This window comes from Neopelma chrysocephalum, unplaced genomic scaffold, assembly GCF_003984885.1.
Source record: "Neopelma chrysocephalum unplaced genomic scaffold, ASM398488v2 Primary Assembly neopelma1_103b, whole genome shotgun sequence".
NCBI lineage: Eukaryota > Metazoa > Chordata > Aves > Passeriformes > Pipridae > Neopelma > Neopelma chrysocephalum.
Window position 1 is genome coordinate 1,398,523 of NW_020897767.1, and position 24,339 is coordinate 1,422,861.

Sequence of the window (24,339 nt, forward strand, 5' to 3'; positions counted from 1 at the left end):
ATAGTCACAGAGAAAAGAAAAACGCTTCATATAATTCTGTTGCAATAAAGAACCCAAATCATACTTCAAGAAATCTCTTTTTATTTTCATTGGATTCCAGTATTGGTGTTACAACTATTGGAATGAAGTATTTGTCCAAAATTGTAACTTATATCAGTATATTTGAAACTTAATCCCATGTTTTTCCATAATAATCAAAGTAGTGCCAGATCTCAGCTTTATTTAGGATCTGACTAGTTACTAACCATGACCCCAGGTGCTTTATGAGCTTGATTTGTCACTTTTCATGATGCTTTTGGTCTAATCCTGTTTATTCATATTTTTATTTGTTACATGACCAGTGAGTGGGGGAGAGACAGAAGAAAACCCTCAGAATGGAGGAAGAAGAATATGAGGAAGTTGTGGAGGTAAGAAAAAAACCTTAAGAGTAGAAAGAATTGTTTCCTGCCTTGTGAATGAATATATTAATCACTTTAATGAGACTCTGCTCAGGAGCATAGGTGGCTGTTTGCTCTCTGAAGATTAGGGGGTGATTAGATATCTATTAAATGGCTTAATCAGTAAAGAACCAACAACAAACAACAACAGTTGCTCTCAGCAGAGCAAAGTCTGCTGGTTCCTGCCATAGTTTCTGAGTTTAAATAAGGACTGTAACCCTCCCACACCCACAGCACAAGGTTTCCTCATTACTCTTCTGCTTAATTATAGATGCACTGGGCCATCTCTTCTCCCTCCTGGCTTGCCCTCTGTCACCCAATCCATGCTGGAGAGGATGACTTTGGAAGCCCCTTCCTAGCCTTGCCTCCGTGCCCCTGCAATGCAGAAAGGCAGGAGGTTTGTGCCACCAAGGGACCATGACCAGGTTCAGCCGTAGAAGTCGCAGAGATGGAGCCAGATTTAAGTGACAGGACCAGGGAAGGGCTTCCCACTGCCAGAGGGCAGGGATAGGTGGGATATTGGGGGAAAATTCTTCCCTGTGAGGGTGGGAGGCCCTGGCCCAGGTTGCCCAGAGAAGCTGTGGCTGCCCCTGGATCCCTGGAAGTGTCCAAGGCCAGGCTGCATGGGCTTGGAGCAACCTGGATAGTGGAAGGTGTCGGGGTTTGAACAAGATGGGCTTAAAGGTCCCTTCCAATCCAAACCACTCCGTGGTTCCTTGATTCTTTGTCTGTGGAGTTCCATCAGGGATTAATTTCCCTAGAGGTCATTTAAACTGAGAGTTCAGTTAAAAGAATCCCCAGGAACTGGGGACTCTACATTTTAGGATTATGAGCAAATGCCACGGGAACAGTCCCTGAGGTCAACAGAGTGGTCTTACCTGTTGCATTATTGCTATTCTGAAATTAAATTATGTGTCATTAAATACATAAATTATTGTAGCAAGTTGCTCAGTGTTTGAGGAAAAGAAGAAGAGTATAAACGCAGACATCTCACAACTCATTGTCACCACACTGTGCTTAGTGAGCTGTTGATTTTAGGTGATGCAAGGGCACCGAGCCCTGGCTGCGGACTTTAAAAATTTCAAACAGTGAATGAAGTAAAGCCAAATGGATTAGTTAAATATGTTTTGGAAAATAAAGAGTTACCACTCATAAAGTCCATTTAAAGGCATTGTACCACCTAGTTACAGAACACCAGCCTTCGTTAAATTTCCTATTAGCACTTATAATTGGCTTTGTGTTTCCTGAGCGTTGTGTGCTCTCGGTAACAGGTATTTATTTGCTGTCAAAGTTTATTTATTCCAGCTGGAATCATGTTATGTTGGGCTTTCTGTTCACACAGCCCCATTTCATCCTTTGTTTTTAATTTTCAGTGACCACCTTGGTGCAACTACATCCCTCAGACAGACCAAGGTGGCACTGCTTTAGTAGCTTCCCTCAGGGGAAGGTAAGAAGTTACATAAAAGAGGAACAACAGCATTTGGTGCAATTTTAAGGCAGATTAAACCTTTCCAGAGTTTTCTTAACCAAAAGCCCACTTTTATATGTATCCATGATTTTAAACCTCCAAGAGTCCTATCAGAAATTCATCTTCTGAAAGAACAGAAGATGGTGGTTGAATATTGAGTAGCTGAGGCAAGGCTGAGGATTTTAAGATACTATTTTTTTTAATTTCTCGGGAATTACTAACCCGTACTTGACATTGTAGCTGTTTTGTGATGGGAATGACACAAACTTTTGCTGCTGAGTTACTTGAGGTGTTGTGGAAGGATTGAGGAAAGTGTTGTGGAAGGTTTTGTGGAAGATTTTGCAGAAGGTTTGGTGGAAGGTTTGGTGGAAGATTTTGCAGAAGGTTTGGTGGAAGATTTTGCAGAAGGTTTGTGGAAGGTTTCGCGGAAGGTAAGGTGGAAGGTTTTGCAGAAGGTTTGGTGGAAGATTTTGCAGAAGGTTTGTGGAAAGTTTTTGGAAGGTGGGTCCGGCACGGCAAGAGAGCAGAAATTGCCCCAAAACAACCCAATATATCCCAGGATGGGAAGTACGAGCCGGTCGCATCAAATAACTTTGAGGAACAGCTCTGGCGAAAGGGCTTAAATTTCAATGAGAATTTTTTTTAGGTCTCGATTCAAAGGGCTTTTTGCTGCTGCAGTTTTTGGCATGAGACCCCGAGCAGGTATCGCCGAGGAGGATTCCAAACACGAACCCCACGTTTTACATTTTCTCCTTTCTGGCAGTTCGGCACCTCATGGATACAATCCCTGCCGGTTACTACAGCGGGTGGGGCAATGTCCGTAAATGCTTTTTTCCCTCAACTGGCAGCGAGCGGAGACGTTTGAGAGCGGAGGTGTCTGAGGGCGAAGCCCCGGGCCGTGCGCGGCCCCTCAGCGCGGCCGCCATTTGCCGCCCGACGGCGCCATCGCGCGGCCGCGTCTGGAAATGGCGGCTCGTGGTTCCCTTCGGTGGCGATGGAGGGCGAGCCTAAGGATGGAGAATTGCGGAGTTATTAACGCTGGAAAACACCACCAAGGTCATCAAGTCCATCCCCGTGCCCGCCAAACCGTGTTGTAAAGTACCACGTCTACTCGTTCTTCGAACGCTTGCAGGGACGGTGACTCCACCACCTGCCTGAGCAGCCCGTTCAAGGCTTAACCACTCTTTCAGTGAATAAATGTTTCCCAAAATCCAATCTGAACGTCCCCTGGCACAACCAGAGGCTGTTTCCTATCGTGCTGTCCATTGTTCTCTGGGAGCAGAGCCAACCTCCATCTTGCTCCCCCCTCCTGTCAGGGGGTTGCAGAGCCAGAAGGTCCCCCCTGAGCCTCCTTTTCTCCAGGCTGAGCCCCCTCAGCTCCCTCAGCCCCTCCTGCTGCTCCAGACCCTTCCCCAGCTCCGTTTCCCGACTAGGAGAGATGTTCCATGGAACCTGCTACTCACAACCAAGCAAGAAGTGGTGGAAGATGCCAAGGTCAAGGGCAGCCATGGCTGCTGTGACCACAGGACTGCGGAGCTGAAGATTCAGAGAACAGTGAGGAAATTAAACAGAATCACAATCCCAAACTTCAGAAGGACAGATTTGGGGCTGTGCAGGGAAGATCCTGTGGGGCCCAGGGGAGTTGAGCGACCTTCTAGAACGGTTTTCTCAGAGCACATCTTTCAATCCAAAGTGCAGAAATCAAACACAGCAGGAGGCTGGTGTGGAGGAACACGGAGCCCCGGACTGAGCAAAATCACAGAAAAAAGAAATATACTGAAGGTGGAAGCAGGATCAGTACATAAAGACTTAAAACATTGCAAACTCCATTCTTTCAACGTGGTGTTCAAGAAAGGCAAGGAGGAAGATCCAGAGAATTACAGGCTGGTCAACCTCACTTCATTCTTTGGGAAGGCCGTGGAGAAAATAATTTGAGAAGCTATTTCTAAAAACACGAAAGACATGAAGGTCATGAGGAGCAGTAAACATTGAATTATCAAGGGCAAAACAATGGCTGACCCATCTCATTAGTGTTTATAATGAGTTCACAGCTGCTGTGGACAAGGGGAGAGCAGTGAAGGTTGTGTATCTTGACTGCTTCAGGGAGACCTCTTTGTATCGCCAAGTTCATGAGATGTGGGGTAAATAGAGGACAATAAAGTGGGTGGAAAATCAGCAGGCTCAGAGTTGAGATCAGTAGGACAAAGCTTAACTGGCAGCCAGTAATTATTGGTGTCCTTCAGGGATCTGTAGGTAGGAACAACTCCAAGGACAGGATTAGAGAAACCTACTACAGCCCCCTCAGAGCATCACCAAACACTTGGAAAATCCTGGGGTTTAAATGCTGATTCTTTTAGTGTGGTCATCATTGCCTTCCCTCTTGTGGGTAAAATTAGATAACGATCCTTCATTAATTACTTGGACGATAATTAGCTGAGGAATGTATGGAAAACATCCAGTCATTAATGCAAAAAATGAATGGATATTCAGAATTACTCCATCAGTACCTGTGAACTACAGCCCTGTTCCTCCAGAAGTGTGGTTTTAAAACAGCTTCACAGAAGCTACAATTTGCTAATCTGACCTAACAATGATTTTTTTTCCTTTTTTTTTTTTTTTTAATAGTACTACATTGAGGAGACAGTTGTTGAGGAGGGTGAGCCACATGAGGTAAAGGTCCCTGTCATTATTCATATCGTGTCTATATGCATGTAATTAATGTGTAACTCTAAATTAGTAGCCTTTTTGTATTCTGAGGTTTAATTTTTCACATTAAACTCACAAATAGCACCGAAGAGTTGCTGTTTAATACTTTATTTCCTCTGCTCTGGGATGATCTAGAGGACCACTTTAGATGTATCAATTCTGTTCCCTTCACCTTGTGCAATTTCCCAAAAAACCTGATGGTTTGCAGGTTTCTCGTCATGTCACTGGTAACAAATATTTAGGTCACCAAGGATTTGTTGCCACAATTTGAAATTCTATTTATAAAATAGATATATCTCAACTCTCTCCTATGTTACCATGAAATATTCTTTATGGCATAGGCTTGTGCAGGAACCAAAGCTATTAAATGTTCAATTCTTGACGTATTTTCAGTTCTGTCTCATACTGCTGCAAACAGCTATCAGAAATCTGACCTTAAAGTCAATTTTTTTTATAAAAAATTTTATATTAAATAAAATCTGACTCTTATTCAGGTGATTTTGGAGCACGTTTTTAAGTCGTAATAATTATTTTAATTGCTTTTCATTAGAACCATAGTGTTAAAATTATTGCTTGCAGACCGTAATAATGTTTATCTGTTGATAAACAGGAATATGAACTATTTAAATTCATTGGGAATTATACATATTAAGCAGAGGCAGCTTCCAGATCCTCTGGTGAATAATTACATGAGTTTGATACAGAAACCAGCCAGACATTTAATTCCTTGTGGCTTTTTTAGGTTGGGTGATGTATAGTAGGAATAATGGATAATCCCAGCAGGAAAAGTGTCGCTGTTTTTTTGTCTCCAGGTGGATCTGGATAAGCTGAGCACCCTTTTACTCACTCAGGGAGGTGAAAAATACTTATAATAACGAATTTTTACAGCTATAAAGCAAGTAATTATTTTGATTTCTTCATTCCCAGGTGGTCACTGAGATCACTGAGACCGTCAGCACAGATTTCACAGGTCCTGAAACTACCACAACCACCTACAGTGTGGAGCAGGACAAACCTTCTGGGGAGGATGCAGCACCTCCAGCCAGGACAAAGACAATCCGGACAAAAGTGGACCCATCCAAGTTTTTGACGCCTTACCTGGAACACAGCAACAAAATGAAGGACCTATTCAGTGAGGTAAGATTGTCCCACGTCTTTTATTTCTTGAGGAACACCTTGAGAAGATTTGATAGGGATTATCTGATTATTACGTTGCAAAAGACTAAATTTATTTTTAATTTTTTACTTAATATCATAATAATATCAATAGTCAAGTCTTAATTATTATACAAGAATGGATATATATTAATATCAATTATAGATTTTATATATCAATTATATATATAAATTTTATGTATTATATATCATTAGTAGTAGTAGCTTAATATTGATATTATAATATCAATATTGATTTTATAATATCAGTAGGATATTATAGGAGAATATAATCAATTAAAGGTGATCCAAACCAGACTGAAGTTAGAGATGGATTTTTTTCCTGTTGTGTCAGATGGAATAAAGTCAGTTGGTTAAAATAAGCACAACTGCAAATGTAATTGAGTAATGCTCATTTCTATTATTAAATAATCACCCCAAATTCTTCTCCTAACCAGATAAATGTGGCAATAATTGCCAATAGATTTCTGTCAGAGTTTTAGGCTGTGTCTTATTTGGTTTTGTCATTGTTCTCTTCCAGAACAAGTACAAAGAAAAATTTAGAAAAGAGAGAGGAAAGCCTTATGCTTCCACAGTTGATACCCCAGAAATTCGCAGGATCAAGAAAGTGCAGGACCAGCTCAGTGAGGTGGGTGGCAACTGCATGAGAAAGCAATGTTTAGTGAGTAATTAAGAAGCAAATTAAGTCTGAATTTTGAGTGTTGGATAAGAAGTGATAATTCCAGCCAAGCTGCTGTTTTGCCATGGGAATGTGACTATGTTGGTTTGGCACTACAGCCAGTGTTTACGTGGGAATGGACTGGGAAATGGAGCTACACTGCATATCCTGGGGATGGACCTCTCATTGTACAGAGTGGAAGTGCTCTAGCTTGGAATCCCATCTCTTGAACCTCTCTCAAAGCTGCATTTCTTCCTCAGTTGATTCCCCAAATCCATTGGTTTCCATAGGCTTCATTTCTGGGTCAGTTCAGGTTTTGGATGTTCACAGCATGAAGTGTCAAAACATCAATATTCTGATTTTCTTTATGAGAAAAAAAGCAGTTTTGCTGTAGAATAAATGAATTTCTGGGCCCTCCAGGTTAAATACCGCATGGCTGGGCAAACTGCCAGGACTATTTGCCACGTGGATGAAAAGGCCATGGATATAGAACATGCCAAGAAAGTGTCCCAGCAAGTGAGCAAGGTGAGTGGGTTTGATCTGTGGATCATGAAGTTGCTGATATGATTAAAGTTCTGAGCTAAAGCAATGTTTATACAACAATTTAGAGGCACAGGGAGGGACAGCAGAGAAGTTGGTATAAATATATCTTATAAATATAAATACAATCTTAAATGTTTCCATTTGCTGCCTTCAAATGCCACTGGACTGAGGCTTTCACTTTGAAATAATCTCAAGAGTTTATTCACAATATTTACACAATATTCGCAAAAGTAAATATTTTTCTAGTGATTGAGTGACCGACTTGCTGATCTTTCCTTCCAGGTATTATATAAACAGAACTGGGAGGAGAATAAGGACAAGTACCTGCTGCCCCCTGATGCTCCAGAGCTTGTGAATGCAATAAAAAACACAGCACTGTTCAGCAAGGTAAGAGAAAACAATCCCAGCTCTAAGCAGCTGAAGTGAGAGAAGCTTTCCAAGGCACAGATTAATTCATAATGAGCATTCTGGTGTTTTTCTGGGCTTCAGAAACTCTACACTGAGGAGTGGGAAGGAGACAAAACTCTGTTTTATCCCTACAACGACAGCCCAGAGCTCAGGAGGGTGGCACAGGCTCAGAAAGCTCTGAGTGATGTGAGTACCAAACACAGTTGGGTTCTGGCATAACTTGGCAGATTATTTCTATTCTACGCTGTAGTTTTATAATATTTGAAATTAAATATTGGAATAAAATGATTTCAAGGTCTTCTGATCTTTCATAATCAGTGAGAAGACCTCGAGTATCTCTCCAAATGGAGAAACTCCCTCCCAGGGTTGGCTCTGATTCTGTTGTGGGTCTGTAAATCTGTCTCTAGAGCAGCGATAAGCAAAGTCAGGAATTGGCAGGGCTGTGGGATTTGCTGATATTTGGATACCTGGAACTCTCCAGTCGGGGGTTTCAGGTCAAGATTTCAGTGAATTTTGCAGATGTTCACTGGTAACACACTGATTGAGAGGGTTCCTGCTGCAGTGGCTGTGGGCAGAACTGCTGCAGTTCATGGGGTGGGAGCAGAGCTGAATGTTCTGATGTTCAACTTGGCAGTTACTGGAAATCTCTGTTTCTTCCCTGTTTTCAGATTGTCTACAAAAAAGGGCACGACGAGCAGAAAGCCAAATTTACCTCCCTGCCAGATCCCCCTGATGTGGAACTGGCCAAGAAGGTGACAAGGCAGCTGAGCAATGTGAGTGGGATGCAGTGGCTTTTCCCGTAGAAACCTCATTTTGGGAGTTAGAGAGGCAAAAAGGCACCTAAAGAAAGAAAAAGAGAAAGAAAAGATATGCAGGAAGACCAAATTTGCTGAAGAAACTGGAACCAAGTTGTATAATCTTGTAAGGCAGAAGTAGGATTTTAACTCAGCTCAGAATTTAGGAGAAACATGATTTTATTTTATTTATTTTATTGTGTATTGAACATTATCTACTGCTTAAGATTCGAGAGTTACACTGTTCACTTCTGGTTGCAGAACCACTCATAAAATATTATACTGAACCCATTTGGAAGGTGAAATAATTTTGTTTAGAGAAAACTTGTGTAATCTTACAATTCCACAGTTTAAAAGGTAAATTGTCATCAAGAAGATTTTGTAACATGTAAAGCTCAAGATCAGTATCAGAATTATTTGAAATTAATAAAATAATAAACAGCAATAACAGTAAATTCCTACTTAACTAATGGGCAATACTATGTCCCAGTATTATGTGAGCAGTGAGAAAACAGAACTAAAGGAATGTGTTAGTGAAGTATCACAGAGAGATTTTCTTATTAATAACTTTGTTCAAAAAGAGATTATTTGTGCCACCTATTTACCCTTTTTAGGTCAGGGGAGGAACTAAGAGCAATAACTGAACACTGAAGTGGTTTGGCCAAATCATGTTTAAAGTGTTTTTGACAATAGCTATTGAAGTGTTTAGAAGGCAGATGGAAAATGTGAAGCAACTTTAAAAATACAGCTGTGAAAAGTGAAAATGGATCTGTGTCTTGGGGATTAAATTTGATTGTTTTATTTCCTTATAGATTAATTACCATGAGGACTATAAAAACAAAATCAAAGGCAAGTGGAGTCAAACTCCGTGCTATGACGTGGCCATTGCAAAAATGAATGCAGAAAACCTAAGTATGGTGAGTGGATTCTTCAGGAAATCTTGAACAGCTTTATCCTCTGTCTGTGTTAACATGGAAAATACTGATATAATTTGCCTGCTCCTCTTGTGATATTTCTCCTTTCCAAAATAAGCCACTCTGTGGATGTCTGATTGTAAAGTAAGTGCATTTGATACGTTGTTTTCTGTCTGTCTCTGTTCCCAACAGAGAAAGTACCAGGAAGACTTTGAAAACATGAAAGACCAAATCTACTTCATGCAGACTGAAACCCCAGAGTATGAAGCCAATAAGAAAGCTTCAGAGAATGTCAGTAAGGTGAGCTCTGGGTGTGCCATTTGCTCAGCTTGAGAACAGTCCCACAGTCAGACAAGCTGGTGCTGAAACTGTTTTGTCAGGACCTTTCATGGTCCTTTGCCACCATGAATGGGAAGTTATGTAACAGGGGCATTTTTCCTGAAAAATTCAAGATTATAGCATAAATCAGAATCATATCCCACACTGGGTTGGGCTGGAAGGGACCTTAAAGCCCATCTTGTTCCAGCCTCGATGCCTTCCACCAGCCCAGGTTGCTCCAAGCCCTGTCCAACCTGGCCTTGGACACTTCCAGGGATGGGGCAACCACAGCTTCTCTGGGCAATTTTACAGATTAGTGAACATTTGGGTTTTAATAGTGATTTTTCAAACCCTGCCCTTTTTGTTTTTATTTTTTCAAGGTGAAATACAGAGCAGACTATGAAAAGAAGAAAGCCATTGCAGATTATAATGTGCTTCCTGCTACGGAGAACCCATTGCTGAAGCAATTAAAAACTGCAGGCAATATTCTGAGTGATGTAAGTATCATGAGTTTCAGTCATGTCCAAGAAACCAAACTCTTCATTTCTTCCCAAGGCCTCTCCTTTGCATCTCTTACTATTTTTACTTTTGTATTTGTATTTGTATTTGTCATGAGGTGCCCCCAACCAGAATGGGTCAAATAAAGAGTCATTTCTCCATGGATGAGTGGGGCTGTAGCAGTGGCATGTGGATAGCTAGTTATTTTATGATTCATTTAGATCCTTGTGGATAATGGATCACAAGAGGGCAGTTCTTCCCTTACTGGTTTAAGGAATTTCAACTGATACAATCATGATAAAATATGTGGTACTTTTACATATGTTGTATTCTGGTCATTCACTGTAGTGACCTTCTCAATTTCTCTCCTCTTGCTGTTTTCATCTGCATGGAAAGAGATTACATATTTTTCAGCATCAGAACTTCAGAAAGCATTAGTCAAACTTTTCTGGCTTCCCTTACAAACCTAAAAAAAAGTTACTTTAAAAAATCTTCGGGAAAATAGTGCCATCTCTTTCTCACTCCCGTGGGAAATCTTTTCTTTGCAACCATTTCTCAGTTTTCCTCTTGCAATTTTTAACGTGCTGTGGGTGAGTTGCAGTGAAATCTCCTGCGTTATCTGACCTTATTTTCTCTTGCAGAAATTATACAAAGAAGCCTATGAACAGTCAAAAGGCAACAAGATGAATTACTGTGACACCCCCAAGTTCCAGACCGATGCTGCTCTGAAGAATTTCAGCGACGTACGTATTTGATTTATGTTGTGTCCTTCAGTCCTGACCCTCTGAATTGCTTTTGTTTATCAACTCAGGGTTGTTTTTCCAGGTGAAATACAAGGAGGCCTATCAAAAGAATATTTTGGGGCACTATTTGGGCAGCTTTGAGGACCCACATCACACGCACTGCATGCAAGTCGAAGCTATGAAGAGCGACGTGAGTGTGGCTGTTGTCCTGTTTTCCCCACCACACCTTCATTTCAGAGAAAGCTCAGTTGTGGTTTCTTACTGAATGTTGATTTTGCTCCTAGAAAAACTACAAAGCAGATTATGAGGAGGAAAAGACAAAATGCTACTTCCCCCAGACCATAACTCAAGAGTATGAAGCGATTAAGAAGTTGGAGCAATGCAAAGACGTAAGTAAAGAACAGGAGTAGAAATTACCTGAGTGATTCCTCTTGACTTCAGTGCTTTTGAATTTGGCTTGATGAGATTAAGCGACTTTTAAAAACCTTCATCCCTGTTTTAGAGCCTTTTGTGACATCTAGTGATCGAGACAGATATTGCACAATCCCTTTTTTAATAAGTAAAATTAAAGGAATAGTACCAAAATGAAGAATGAACCTCAAGCATTCACCTACTTAATGTATTTTAAAATTAATCCTTTGACAGTACTTAAGTTACTTTATTCATAATTTTATTTACTTTATCAATACTTGGAAAATACTTTTTATGCCTCTTCTGTCAATGTATTTTTTATCTTCCTTCAGCACACCTACAAAAAGCATCCTGATCAAATCAAATTCACTGCAGTCACTGACTCTCCAGTCCAGAAGCAAGCAGAGATCAACAGCAAACAGCTGAGTGATGTAAGTAAACTTAGCAAACATTACCAATTTCTGCCCTCTCTCCCTTCATCAGCCAGCTTTAAGAGAACTCCTGAAATAAATGTCTAGGTGACTGTGTGTGTATATTCACAGTTCCAGTGGAAAATCACCTGAAAATCACATCTTTTTTAAATAGTTTTTAAATGTACAATTCAATTTTGGGCTGCTATATTTCTTTCTTTATATTTCTTGGCAGATATTGTATAAATCCAAAGGTGAAGAAATAATTCACAAGTACCACCTCCCTCCTGATGTGCCCCATTTCATACAGGCCAGAGTTAATGCCTACAACATTAGTGATGTGAGTATATTTGGAATTCAGAGCTCTTGATCCAAATGAAGTTTCTGTTAAGTTCACCTTTTCTTCGAGAACTGTTGCAAAATGGGATTGGAAGAATTCAAAGCAAGGGGATGTGATCTGAAAAGTGGTGCTGTTCCTCTCCTATCCCAAATGCCCAAGCTCTGAATTCAGCTAAACTTTTGCTTTTGTGCTTGTTAAGCAAATTTTTAAGCTGTTTGAGCACTCATGAGCATAAAGACATTTCAGTGCTTTACTGCTATAAACTGAATGAGAAAACCAGCATGACATTATTCAGATTCCTATACTTTTGGAAACTTATATAATTTATTTTTATATAAACCATTACATGGGCAAGCAGTACAAGGTCTCTGTGTGTTCCTGCTTCTGGGCTTTCAAAGGGGAATTCCACTGGGAAGATAAGAATGCTTTTTCCTGCCATTCAGCTGCCAGTCTGCCTGCTTTCCCTCCCTACTTACATCCATCCAACACCATAAAAATCTCCACTGACAATATCAATTGTATTGCCTTTATGATATTAAATTTTTGGTGGCATTATCGACCTTCCAGGAGCTCGATAAAAGCTGCTATCGCCTTTAATAGCCTTGAAATGCAAATATTCTGTCCAAACTGATAATAAAAAATCAGCCAGACTGCTTTCTTCAGTCATTTCACACCACAAGGGCTGTGTTTGGAGCTGACAGGAAAAAAATTTCTGAAGGTTCAGTCAAATGAAAAAGGACTTTGCTTAATCAACGGCAAAAATGCCACTGATGGAGTTGTTCTAAATAAAAATTGCCAAAAATGCTTGTGGAGTTAATGATTGTCTTTGTAGCAGATATATTTATTCAAATAGAACTGCAGTTTTTGTGCAGATGAACGTTTTTCCTTGAAATTTCTGAGTAAATTGAATATTTTGATTCCGTAACTGTAATAAAAAATAATGGCTTAAACACTTGGTTAAAATTGCTGCTCCTGACCTTGTGAATTCCTCTCTTTTTTCCCCTCCAAGGCTAACTACAAAGCAGACTGGAAGAAAACTCTTGCCAAAGGATATGACCTGAAACCAGATGCCATTCCCATTATTGCAGCTAAAGCCTCTCGGAATATTGCAAGTGATGTGAGTGTCATTCACAGCATTGCAACTTTCTGTTGCATATTGTCTGCTTCAAGGATTCACCAGCTCATTTAAAACTTTATTTATTTATTTATATATTTATTTATTTATTTATTTATTTAATTATTATTATTAGTAGTAGTATTATTATTAACCTATGCTCTGTTCTTAATTGCTGGAGACCTGTCCTTCTGCTTTAGTAAAAGGTTGCAAGTGACTCTTCTACCTCCCTCTTGAACATCCCAATTGAATATTGGGGTATCTGATTGTTTGGTGAGGGAGTTCAAAAATTTATTATTATAGTTTATATTGTATTATATTGTTGTTTTATTATTATATTATTATTAGATCATAGTTTATGTAATATCTTAATTAAAAGCTGAATGTCCCTGGGGGTTAGAAGTCCATGGCAGTGGAATATCATGTGTCAGTGACAATGGTGAGGGAGGGCATGGAGATACAATTTATGAGGTTGTAGAATGAACTGCAATGGTTGATACTTTGCAACTCAGTATTTTAAAAATCATCAAAAGTGTGTTTCCTCTTTCCCAAGTGGGCAAACCTCTCTTTTCCTGTGTCTGCAGTACAAGTACAAGGAATCCTACGAGAAGGACAAAGGCAAACAGGTCGGGTACCGCAGCCTCCAGGACGACCCCAAACTCGTTCATTACATGAACGTGGCCAAAATCCAGTCGGACCGTGAGTACAAGAAGGACTATGAGGTCACCAAGACCAAATACCACACTCCCCTGGACATGTTCAGTGTGACAGCGGCCAAGAAGGCCCAGGAAGTGGTTACAAACATGGGCTATAAGCAGCCAATCCACAATTACACCCTCCTGCCTGATGCTGTCAACCTGGAGCTCTCAAGGAACGTGATGCAGCTTCAGAGTGATGTATGTAATCATTAATCAGCTCATTGTTTTCTTCTCATAATGAATGTGTTGCACTATTAACCTTTTAAGACTAAAAAAATTCACTTATATAATCCAATATATATTATATTGGGTTAACAGTAGATTGGGATGTAGGTGACTGGTCTGGAACCATTTATTTTCCAAAGATTATCAGAATTATGTGTAGCTGATAAGCTCTAGGGAACTTATCTAGTGAGTAACAACTTTCTTTATATCTCTACATATTTTCCAATTCCCAGCAAATTCGTGTCATTTTATAATTATAATGTGTTATTACTGTGATTATTATTTGTCCTATCAGACATCATAGGTTATGTATGGGGTCTAAATACTGACTTTATTATATTTAAGTTTTATTTAGGTCTAAATTTCCCCCAAAAATGAATGACCAGGAGAAGTTTTAAGGCCTTACCTGTGTCTCTGTGTAATGACAATGTCGTTTTCTTTTCCTCACTGTGTTTCCTTGTTTACTTTTTAAAAGAATTTGTACAAGTCTGACTTCAATAACTGGTTGAGAGGAGTTGGCTGGGTACCAATCCAGTCCCTGGAGGTAGAAAAGGCCAAAAAAGCCACAGAGATCCTCAGTGAGAAGAAGTACAGGCAACACCCCGACCAGCTGAAGTTCTCCATCCCCATGGATGCCATGGAGCAAGTGCTCGCCAAGCAAAATGCCAAGACCATGAACAAGGTGAGAAGTTGTTCAGGTGATCATGGATGAGCCAGAGTTTGGGGCTTTGGCTTGAAAAGTTGTGCATTCTCACTGAAATTGTTAAAGTTTCCAGTGGGTGTAGTGGTTGGTTGGTTAAGACTGGACACTGAGAGGTCATGGAAGCCCCAGACTGTTCATAATTAAGGGAGTTTCCTCATCTGTTTATAAAGATTTCTTGTTTGTGTATGTGATTAAAGATGTCTTCTCACAATTTAAAGTGCTTTAGTAACCTTGGCTTTTTTCTGTAGAAAGTTTTAATAATCAGTGAGCTGAAAAACCCCTGAAATTCTCTCAGTTTTGTACAATTTTCCTTGAAAAGTGGAGTTCTTTACATTTATCCATAGTTATCTGGGACACCACTGATCCTTATTCCGTGTCTACCATGGAAAAAGTGTCTGGGAAATAAAAATCATTCATTCCATTCTAAAGCAGGGAAGAATTTCCATTTTGAATATTTATTAGTTCTCAAAACATACTTTACAAATTTCTCAAAGTACTAAAGAAAGGAGGGAGATTACATTGTCCCTCAGCACTCATATTTGTGAAGGTTATTTATGATGCTTATGGGACTTTCTATAAAATATTAATTATTGCAAATGAGCAAAACAAAAACAAATTGATTAAATAAGAGTTCAGTACCTTTTCAATGCTAAAGGTGACTTTTTCATTGCAGAGGCTCTACACAGATAAATGGAACAAAGAGAAGACCACCATCCACGTTATGCCAGACACCCCAGAAATCCTGCAGTGTAAAGTGAACCAGCTCACCATGAGTGATGTGAGTTCCTGTGCTCGTGCTGGGCACTGAGATCAAAAATCAGTGTCATTTTAATGTCTTTTTAAAAACTATTTAAATTCAGATGTAGGGCACCTCAGTAGTTCTGCCTTTATAATGCTTGTTCTCTTTTATATTTGGCATTAGAAACTCTACAAAGCTGGCTGGGAGGAGGACAAGAAGAAGGGCTATGACCTGCAGCCTGATGCCATCCCCATCAAAGCTGCCAAAGCCTCCCGAGACATCGCCAGCGATGTGAGTTGGGTGATGCCATTCACTGGAATTCAGTTTAAATGGCCACACCTGAGGCCCTGTGATGTTTTCAGTGGTAAGACTGAGCTTAACAGTGCAGTTTGGAATTGAAGTTTTTGCTGTTGTTTCTCAGTACAAGTACAAACTGGCCTACGAGAAAGCCAAGGGGAAGCACATCGGGTTCCGCAGCCTCGAGGACGACCCCAAGCTGGTGCACTTCATGCAGGTGGCCAAGATGCAGTCGGATCGGGAGTACAAGAAGGATTATGAGAAGGCCAAGACCAATTTCCAAACCCCAGTGGACATGGTCAGTGTGGTGGCAGCCAAGAAAGCCCAGGAAGTGGCTACAAATGCCAACTACAAAAACCTGATCCACACCTACAATGTCCTGCCCGATGCCATGAGCATCGAACTGGCCAAAAACATGATGCAGCTGCAAAGTGATGTGAGTAAGAGGGTCTTCAACCTTTGCATTGCAGACACAGCCGTGCTTCATTCATGAAAGCACACTGGGAGATTATATAGATTTATAATCCAATATATACTATTATATTGGACTAACAGTAGGTTGGGATGTGACCGGTCTGGAATCATTTATTTTCCAAAGATTATCAGAATTATGTGTAGCTGGGAAGGTCTAGGGAACCTGACCAGCAGGGAACAACTAAAATGAATATTAAGATAAATAACACTCTTAGTTGAATTAGCTCAGCTATATACTAAAAGGTAGTAAACTAAACAAATTCTTCAATTATAGCTGTTTTATTTTTTCCAGACTCTGAAATATGAAGTTACACCTATTGCTAAAGAATTTCAGCTCAAAAATAAGTAATGTTACGAAAGTAAAATGGATATTTACTCCTTGCAGGTCCCACCAGGCTCTTTAGGAGCAATAGTTGTGTGCAGACCAACACAGTAAAAGCCTAATTTCTCATTAATAGCTTTTATCTTGTGCTTCCAAATTTTACAAACCGGAAGAAATATCAGGATTTACAGATTTATTTTTTTTTATGTGTCTGAGGTGTTTTTTCTTTCTGCCTCCAGAATCAATACAAAGCAGAGTATGATGAAACCATGAAGGGGGTTGGGTGGCTCCCACTGGGCTCCCTGGAAGCTGAGAAGAACAAAAAAGCCATGGAAATTGTCAGTGAGAAGAAATATCGGCAGCACCCGGACAAGCTGAAATATTCTGTTCCCATGGACTCCATGAACATGGTCTTGGCTTTAAATAATGCCAAAATCATGGATGAGGTGAGAAGGGGGTCAGCAAAATTCATTTAGGTTTGCAGAAGTAAGAAACAAACTCTACCTGATGTAAGAGCCAATCTTATTGTAGGCACAGATTTAGAAACTATCGATTTTTTTGCAGTTAATGAGTAGATTTTAAGTGCTAAAATAAAGAGACAGATTGTTAGGATAAATGTTAATAATAAAATAAAAAATATAAAAGGTAAAGATAAGAAGATAAAAATAAATAAGAGATATTTAGTATCACCTCAGTGTCAAGGTGAGGTGATATTTCAAATAGGTAATAGTCTTTTAAATGGTTTTATTTAATAAAAAGAGATGCTGACATCCTTTTTTTTAATCCTTCCAGCACAAGTACAAACAAGCCTGGGAAGAAGACAAAAAGAAAATTCACATCACCCCAGATATTCCACAGATTGTTTTGGCAAAAGCAAATGCATTTAACATAAGTGAAGTGAGTACTGTTTGTAAGGCTCTGACCTTGCTTTTAATTTTTTATTAGGAATAGGTGATATGACAGCAAAAATAAGTCTCTCTAATTCTCACCTTGCTAACATGTAGTAATTTCCCAAAAAGTTATTAATTTGCCTTTTCCCTGCTGCCTTCCCCAAAATTAGAGACCAAAAGTAGCCAAGTAAAACCCATATTATTTCTGGTCAGATTATGAAATGTTCAGGTAGGTCATTAAAATATAATAGTTGCTAACAGGATAGTACAATTTGAGCACTATTCATGTTTGTTAATGCATTTATTATTTGTTATTTTATTTCCCCATGTACAAGGTTTTCTACTGGACTGAGCATTCTTGCAGATTGCACCTGTTCTTTTGGTAACAGGTGAAATTACAGACAGGTTTTGGTAGCCAGTTTTTAAATCTGCATCTGCTAAATAAAGTACTGCTTGTAATTGTGCATTTAACACGGGCAGAAAGAGACATATTTGTGTCTTTTTTTTTGTTTTGTTTTTTTTTTTATTCTGACATCCTTATAGATATAACTTTTCCCCAATATTTGTCCATGTGGAAAGCATGCAATTTTTTTGCTTTTTTAAAAGATGATTCTCCTTCTTTTGGCAGAAAATGTACAGATCTTCATTTGAAGAATCCAGGAAGAAAGGATACGACCTCAGAGTTGATGCCATCCCTATTAAAGCTGCCAAAGCTTCCAGGGAAATTGCCAGTGATGTAAGTTCTTAAAATCAAAAATGATCCATTTTAGGTGTTGTAAAGAGTTCAGTTCTTGACACAGTTCAATTTTAGATGCCAAATACATGAAGTCTCTTTATTCTTTGGCTTGTAAATAATTCCGACATATTTGATATGTATTGCAATACATTGTAATACATATTGTAATACATTTTAATATATATTGTAATACATTTTAAGAAAGTGGTTTAAATACCCTGCTTTTGAAGGCACCCCAGACATCTGGTTTGCTTTAGAGTGCATCCTAAGAGTAAGAGGACCAAGCCACCACCTCTATATGCTTTGTGATGTTTTAACTATGTCAAAATCTTATTTTAATCTGAGGGGGGGGGTATTTTCCTTGTAAGATAGATGTTCCTTACTAAGCAAATGAATCATAGAATCATGGAATGGCCTGGGTTGGCAGAGACATTAAAGATCATCCAGTTCCAACCCCAACACATTCCACTATGCCAGGTTGCTCCAAGCCCCCATCCAACCTTGGACATTCCAGGGATGGGGCACCCACAGCTTCTCTGGGCAACCTGTGCCAGGGCCTCCCCACCCTCCCAGCCAAGAATTCCTTCCTAATGTCCAATCTAAACAAACTAAAGCCTCTGTTTCTGTTCTCCTACAGTACAAATACAAATTAGGTTATGAAAAGGACAAGGGCAAACTCGTGGGCTTCCGCAGCCTCCAGGATGATCCCAAGCTTGTCCATTACATGCAAGTGGCCAAGATGCAGTCGGACAGGGAGTACAAGAAGGCCTATGAGATGAGCAAGACTCACTACCAGACTCCCACCGATGCCCTCAGCGTGGTGGCAGCCAAGGAGGCCCAAGGCCGTGTGACCAACACCAACTACAAGCGCCTGATCCACCAGTACATGCTCCTGCCAGATGCCATGAGTCTGGAACTCTACAGAAACATGAACCAGATACAGAGTGATGTAAGTTTCTGGTTTAATTCTTGGGACTTTTTTCCTCTTCTTACATCACAGCTGTCTTTTGGATGGTTTTTGTGTGAGCTGTTTCACAGAATCACAGAATATCCCGAGTGGGAAGGGACCCAACAGGGATCATCGAGTCCAGCTCCTGGCCCTGCACAGGCCCATCCCCAGAAGTCCCACCCTGTGCCTGAGAGTGAATTGTGAGCTTCCCTTTTGTGTTCTCTTGGCAGAATGAGTACAAGCAGGATTACAAGGAGTGGTTCAGGGGCATTGGCTGGAGTCCTATTGGTTCCCTGGATGTGGAGAAATCCAAGAAAGCCACGGAGATTGCGAGCGATCGGAAGTACCGCCAGCATCCCAGCCAGTTCTCCTTCACCAAACAGAATGATGCCATGGACTTGGTCCTTGCAAAGCAGAATGCAAATATCATGAACAAAGTGAGTATTTATGGGGGAAATTAGGCAAACATTCACCTAGAATCCATTCCAATAAACAGTCTGTAAGTCTCTGTCACCACCTTTATGGAGCAGCATTTCACTGGGAAAAACAACTGTCACAGGCTCCTCTTTCTTCATTTTGTTTCTTAATGAAACAGTGGATAAATAGCATTGTTGAAAAATCTTTTCTCACTTTTCTGCAAGCTCTATTCTTCCCATTCTTATATAAAAATTGCTGGTCCTGAAAATCTTGATAGTTGGACTTCATTAGAAGCAGGACTGGATAATAATTCAGCTGATTCTGGATTAGGTCATTACATAGTAAAATAAATCTAAGCCAGCACATGTCTTTTTACCCCTCAGTACACAAAGTGCACAAATGGAAAGGTGAAAACCCCTAAAGAACCATCTTTTATCATTTATATTAACATTTCTGATGTACTTTTTATCCACAGCATGCTTATACTCAAGCCTGGGAGAAGGATAAAACTCAGGTCCATGTGATGCCAGATACACCAGATATTCTCCAGGCAAAACAGAACAAGACAAACTACAGTCAGGTAGAGTTTTTTAATTCTTCCTATTAACATTTTAAATTAATACCTGCTGGGGGTTTAGAACAGAGGCAAGAGTTTTTATGTGAGTAACATTTTAAGAGTAACATTAAGTACCACCTTCAGGCTACAAACTAACAGACTAAATTGCATTATAATGTATGGAAAATGTAAATCCTGTTTTGGAAGTCTGGAATTGTACAAGCCACACTCTACGCTTAACATAAAATCAGTTAAAAATTCCTTACTTTAAAATTATAAGTTAATTGTGTGTATTTTTAACCTAGGGGATACATGCAGTGATTCCCTCTTTTCTGGCAGCTTTCAAGTAGGAGAAAGTGACAATTGTACCAGAAAAAATCCTCAGGTTTTGCTTTGCATCATTGCTCAGAGAGAAATCTTGGACTTGCAAGTGCCTGTCCTGAAAATCCAAGACTTACTTGACTGTGGAATGGCTGCACGAAACCCTTACAAATTAAAATTTTGTTAAGCCAATTGAACAGTTATCCCAGGTGTATATATTTCAAATTCCCCAAGATAAGCTCTAGTAGGAAGCTGCTGCAATGGCAAAAAACTATTTAATGCCTATCCTAAGCCTTGGAAGACCAGTATTCCTTGTTTATCAGTTTCCCACTTCTCAGTTCCTATTCTGGCAGCCCTTCCCTTGTAAGTGAAACCTGTGAAGTGACCAGAATTTGGTAATATAGATCATTAGTGTACCTAAATAGATTGTAACATTCATATTACTAAGACTTTTTAATTCCTGTTGTTTTCAATTTTAGAAACTCTACAAGCTGGGCTGGCAGGAAATGATAAAGAAAGGCTACGACCTCACACCTGAAGCCATGTCAGTGAAAGCTGCCAAAGCTTCAAGGGACATTGCAAGTGATGTAAGCAGCATTTCTGACTCTGACACACACCTGATGTAGTTGCTATAACCTACAGTCACACTGGATTGAGACACACCTCTCCCTAAGGTGTGGCTTGGAGTCCAAACTGCTGACAAAAAACTCCTTCCTGGTCTGTTCTTGTCGGTGCAGAAAACAATTTAACAAGGGTTTCTCTGGCATCTTAACAAGTGCAAAGTTTGTGGTCCATCCATGGAGTCATTAGTGATACAAAGTGAGGAGCTGTCTGCTTTTTTGGATATTTCCTTTTCAAAGCAGCAGCAAATTTGGCCCAATGAGCTGGGCCTGGTGCCTACACAGAGAAATCCTCCTCCCAACTCTGAAACATGTGGTGACACACGTGCTGCTGTTACCATAACTTGGCATGAGTACAGCTCCTGCATTTGTGCAAGAGATTTTGTTAATCATTAGGAAATGTTTCCAGTGCTTAAGCATCTGCATTTTTCATTGTTGATGATGTTATTCACCAAAGTATTTCAGTGTGTCAGTCTTAGGAATTCTGAGCATTCTGTGAATCAGATGGCACAGGAGACCTTCTAGCTATGCCCTCTTCCTCTCCTGGGAGAGCATTCACTGTCACCAAGTGGTGCCCTTTGATCAAGTGGCTACTAAAACTACCTGAAATGCCATAACAAATTGCTTTTTTATAGAGTTATAGAGTCACAGAATGGGGTGGAAGGGACCTTTAAAGCTCATCCCGTTCCACCCCCTGCCATGGACAGGGACACCTTTCACTAGACCAGGTTAATCCAAGCCCCACCCAACCCGGCCTTGGACACTTCCAGGGGTAATTGGTAATGGCAATTGAATGAGAGAATATATTGCTGTTTTACCCTTGTAATTTGATAATCAACCCCTCTCGTTGCAGTTCAAGTACAAGGAAGGTTACCGCAAGCAGCAGGGACACCACATCGGGTTCCGCAGCCTGCAGGATGATCCCAAGATGTTGTGGTCTATGCAAGTAGCTAAAATGCAGAGTGACAGGGAGTACAAGAAAGATTTTGAGAAGTGGAAGACCAAGTTTAACATGCCTGTGGATATGTTAGGCTTCCTCCTGGCTAAGAAGTGTCAGGAACTGGTCAGTGATATCGACTACAAGCGGATACTGCACCGCTGGACTTGTCTGCCAGACCAGGTTGATGTCACTGAGGCCAAGAGGGTCAATGAACTGCAGAGTGATGTAAGCTTCCTCTGAGTTTAATTCACTCATTTTCCTGTAAAATAATTGCTGCTTTTTGGAAAATATCTTTGGTAACTCTCTTTGATGTCAATATAGATCAGAGTGAAGCTAAAATACCAGTTAGTCTTTTCATCAATGAACAGTGAAATAATCTACTGTGGCTTTGGTTTTCATCCTTAACAGAATTTGTATAAGTCAGATCTACAATGGCTCAGGGGCATTGGATGGAGTCCTCTGGGATCTCTGGAAGCTGAGAAGAACAAGAAAGCTTCTGAAATCCTGAGTGAGAAGAAGTACAGGCAGCACCCAGACACCATCAAGTTCACAAGTATCCCAGATGCCATGGATATCGTTTTGGCCAAGTCTAATGCCAAAAATAGAAGTGATGTGAGTTGCCTCTAGAGACAGAATGTGGGATTCAATGAATACTTACATTAATAGACATTTTTAAGTGATCTCCATATCAAAACATGTGCTTAAAATATACAAATAGCAGATATTTACAGTCAGTGCCACCCTGCTTGTTGTCACTGTGCCTTGTTCAGAAGATCAAGGTTTTAATGCTGAGTAACTTACCCAGTAATAGCTACAAATAAGACCTTTTCTAGGTAGTGTGTAGATATATTGCCTTAATGCTGTTGCCTTGGCGTTACATGGATGCGAAGAAGAAAAAAATAGGTTGTATTTCACCAAGAAGTCATTGTGTTATTTGATTTTAATCTCCTGTGTTGTTTACATCCCTAATTCTTGCAGAGTACAGCTTTGCTTTGCTATTGCAGGGAAAAGATAAACTGAAATTAGTCTTGTGCAGGGGAATCTTGGATCAGACAAGGTTTTTGTTTGGTTTTTCAGATCCTCTACAAAGAAGCTTGGAACAAGGACAAGACTCAGATTCACATCATGCCTGATACTCCTGAAATTTTGCTGGCTAAGTCAAACTTGATTAACACAAGTGATGTAAGTGTGTCTCTACAATGTTTCCTTGGTGGAATTGTGATTGTGCCTTTAGTTTACAAAGCAATCAAGTCATTCTGCAATTCTAACAGCTGTAAACACACCTGGGATCTTTCCTGAGAAAACTTATGCACTGGGAAGCCTGAGGGGGAACTGCTGAATTATAAAGTGGAAGTGAAGTTGCCAGAACATAAAAAATACTAGGAAAATATCCAACATGTTACCAGTTTTCTCTCTTTGATCCCCACTGTTCATGTTAATATTGTAGATATTCAGTACATTTTAGTAAACCTGTCATTCCTATGGAAATATCTGATTATATTAAATTGCCTCTTTAGAATTACATAAGATTCTGTATTTCACATAAAAATCCTGGCTACAAAGGAACAAATACAGACTGTATGCAAAGGTAAAGAAATATCAAGAGCTCTATCATGAGAACTCAGGAAAACAAAAATAACTGCATTTGAAATTGGGTGTAGAGAATCATGGGGCTGTATTATTCACCTCTGTGACTCATTCAGATTAATATATTTAGTAGAAGGAAATTTTGATCTTGAATGAGGTATCAGAAAACATTCAGATAGTAATTTATATATATATATATAATCAGTTACAAAATATATGTAATTAATAGCAAGGTATGGAATTTAATTTGATCAAGCTGTGTTTGGAAACCAAAGCTTTATTTTCAATAGTCAAGGGGTGTAAAGTTGTACCATTCAAAAACTCTGTGGAAAAATGTCTTTGCAATAATTCCTTTGAATCCTTTTCCAACAGAAACGTTACAAGGTGGGATATGAAGAGCTGAAGAAGAAGGGCTATGACCTTCCTCCTGATGCCATCCCTCTCCAGGCAGCAAAGGCATCCAGGGACATTGCCAGTGAGGTAAGACTTGCAGGGAAAATAATAGTGGGGCATTGAGGGGGGATATACTTTAGGATTAACATGTTTTATATTTAAAAGGAGGAGAGGTCTAAAATTTTACCACTCTTATATTGCTGCCTTCCTCCAAGGCTGTGTAATTCTTAATGGTGTAAAGTTAATTAAATTAAATGCAATAATTTAAAATGTCAAATTATATAACTGTAAAAGATCCCATAATATCTAGGGGACCTTCTATAAAGTGCTAAAAATATTGGGAAAATAAACAGGAAAACAAGCATCTATTAGATGCAAAGTGATTAACCACAATATTAACAACAGAGAAATTAAAATTGCAGCTTGAAAAGAGGTGGTAATTGTTGTTTCTGCCTTCCACCAGTACAAATACAAAACTGCCTACAGAAAGCAGCTGGGCCACCACATCGGGGCCCGCAACATCGAGGACGACCC

At 39.8% G+C, this 24,339-nt stretch overlaps 1 protein-coding gene across 11 annotated transcripts in view; it reads left to right on the forward strand.

Annotated features, from left to right (window-relative positions):
• The window catches only part of NEB (nebulin), a 100,453-nt gene that overhangs the window by 1,020 nt on the left and 75,094 nt on the right, over positions 1-24,339 (forward strand). For all 11 annotated transcript variants that reach the window (XM_027695934.1, XM_027695939.1, XM_027695942.1 and 8 more), the window contains exons 2-31: positions 342-407; positions 4,531-4,575; positions 5,539-5,748; positions 6,308-6,415; positions 6,866-6,970; positions 7,271-7,375; positions 7,478-7,582; positions 8,065-8,169; positions 9,003-9,107; positions 9,297-9,404; positions 9,803-9,919; positions 10,562-10,663; positions 10,746-10,853; positions 10,948-11,052; positions 11,407-11,505; positions 11,720-11,824; positions 12,834-12,941; positions 13,523-13,834; positions 14,337-14,543; positions 15,238-15,342; positions 15,487-15,594; positions 15,725-16,036; positions 16,636-16,842; positions 17,189-17,293; positions 17,915-18,022; positions 18,660-18,971; positions 19,202-19,408; positions 19,864-19,968; positions 20,745-20,852; positions 21,739-22,050. In XM_027695934.1, the coding sequence (XP_027551735.1) occupies positions 375-407; positions 4,531-4,575; positions 5,539-5,748; positions 6,308-6,415; positions 6,866-6,970; positions 7,271-7,375; positions 7,478-7,582; positions 8,065-8,169; positions 9,003-9,107; positions 9,297-9,404; positions 9,803-9,919; positions 10,562-10,663; positions 10,746-10,853; positions 10,948-11,052; positions 11,407-11,505; positions 11,720-11,824; positions 12,834-12,941; positions 13,523-13,834; positions 14,337-14,543; positions 15,238-15,342; positions 15,487-15,594; positions 15,725-16,036; positions 16,636-16,842; positions 17,189-17,293; positions 17,915-18,022; positions 18,660-18,971; positions 19,202-19,408; positions 19,864-19,968; positions 20,745-20,852; positions 21,739-22,050 (4,281 nt within the window). In that variant the 5' untranslated portion in view covers positions 342-374. The remainder of the gene's footprint in view (positions 1-341; positions 408-4,530; positions 4,576-5,538; positions 5,749-6,307; positions 6,416-6,865; positions 6,971-7,270; positions 7,376-7,477; positions 7,583-8,064; positions 8,170-9,002; positions 9,108-9,296; positions 9,405-9,802; positions 9,920-10,561; positions 10,664-10,745; positions 10,854-10,947; positions 11,053-11,406; positions 11,506-11,719; positions 11,825-12,833; positions 12,942-13,522; positions 13,835-14,336; positions 14,544-15,237; positions 15,343-15,486; positions 15,595-15,724; positions 16,037-16,635; positions 16,843-17,188; positions 17,294-17,914; positions 18,023-18,659; positions 18,972-19,201; positions 19,409-19,863; positions 19,969-20,744; positions 20,853-21,738; positions 22,051-24,339) is intronic.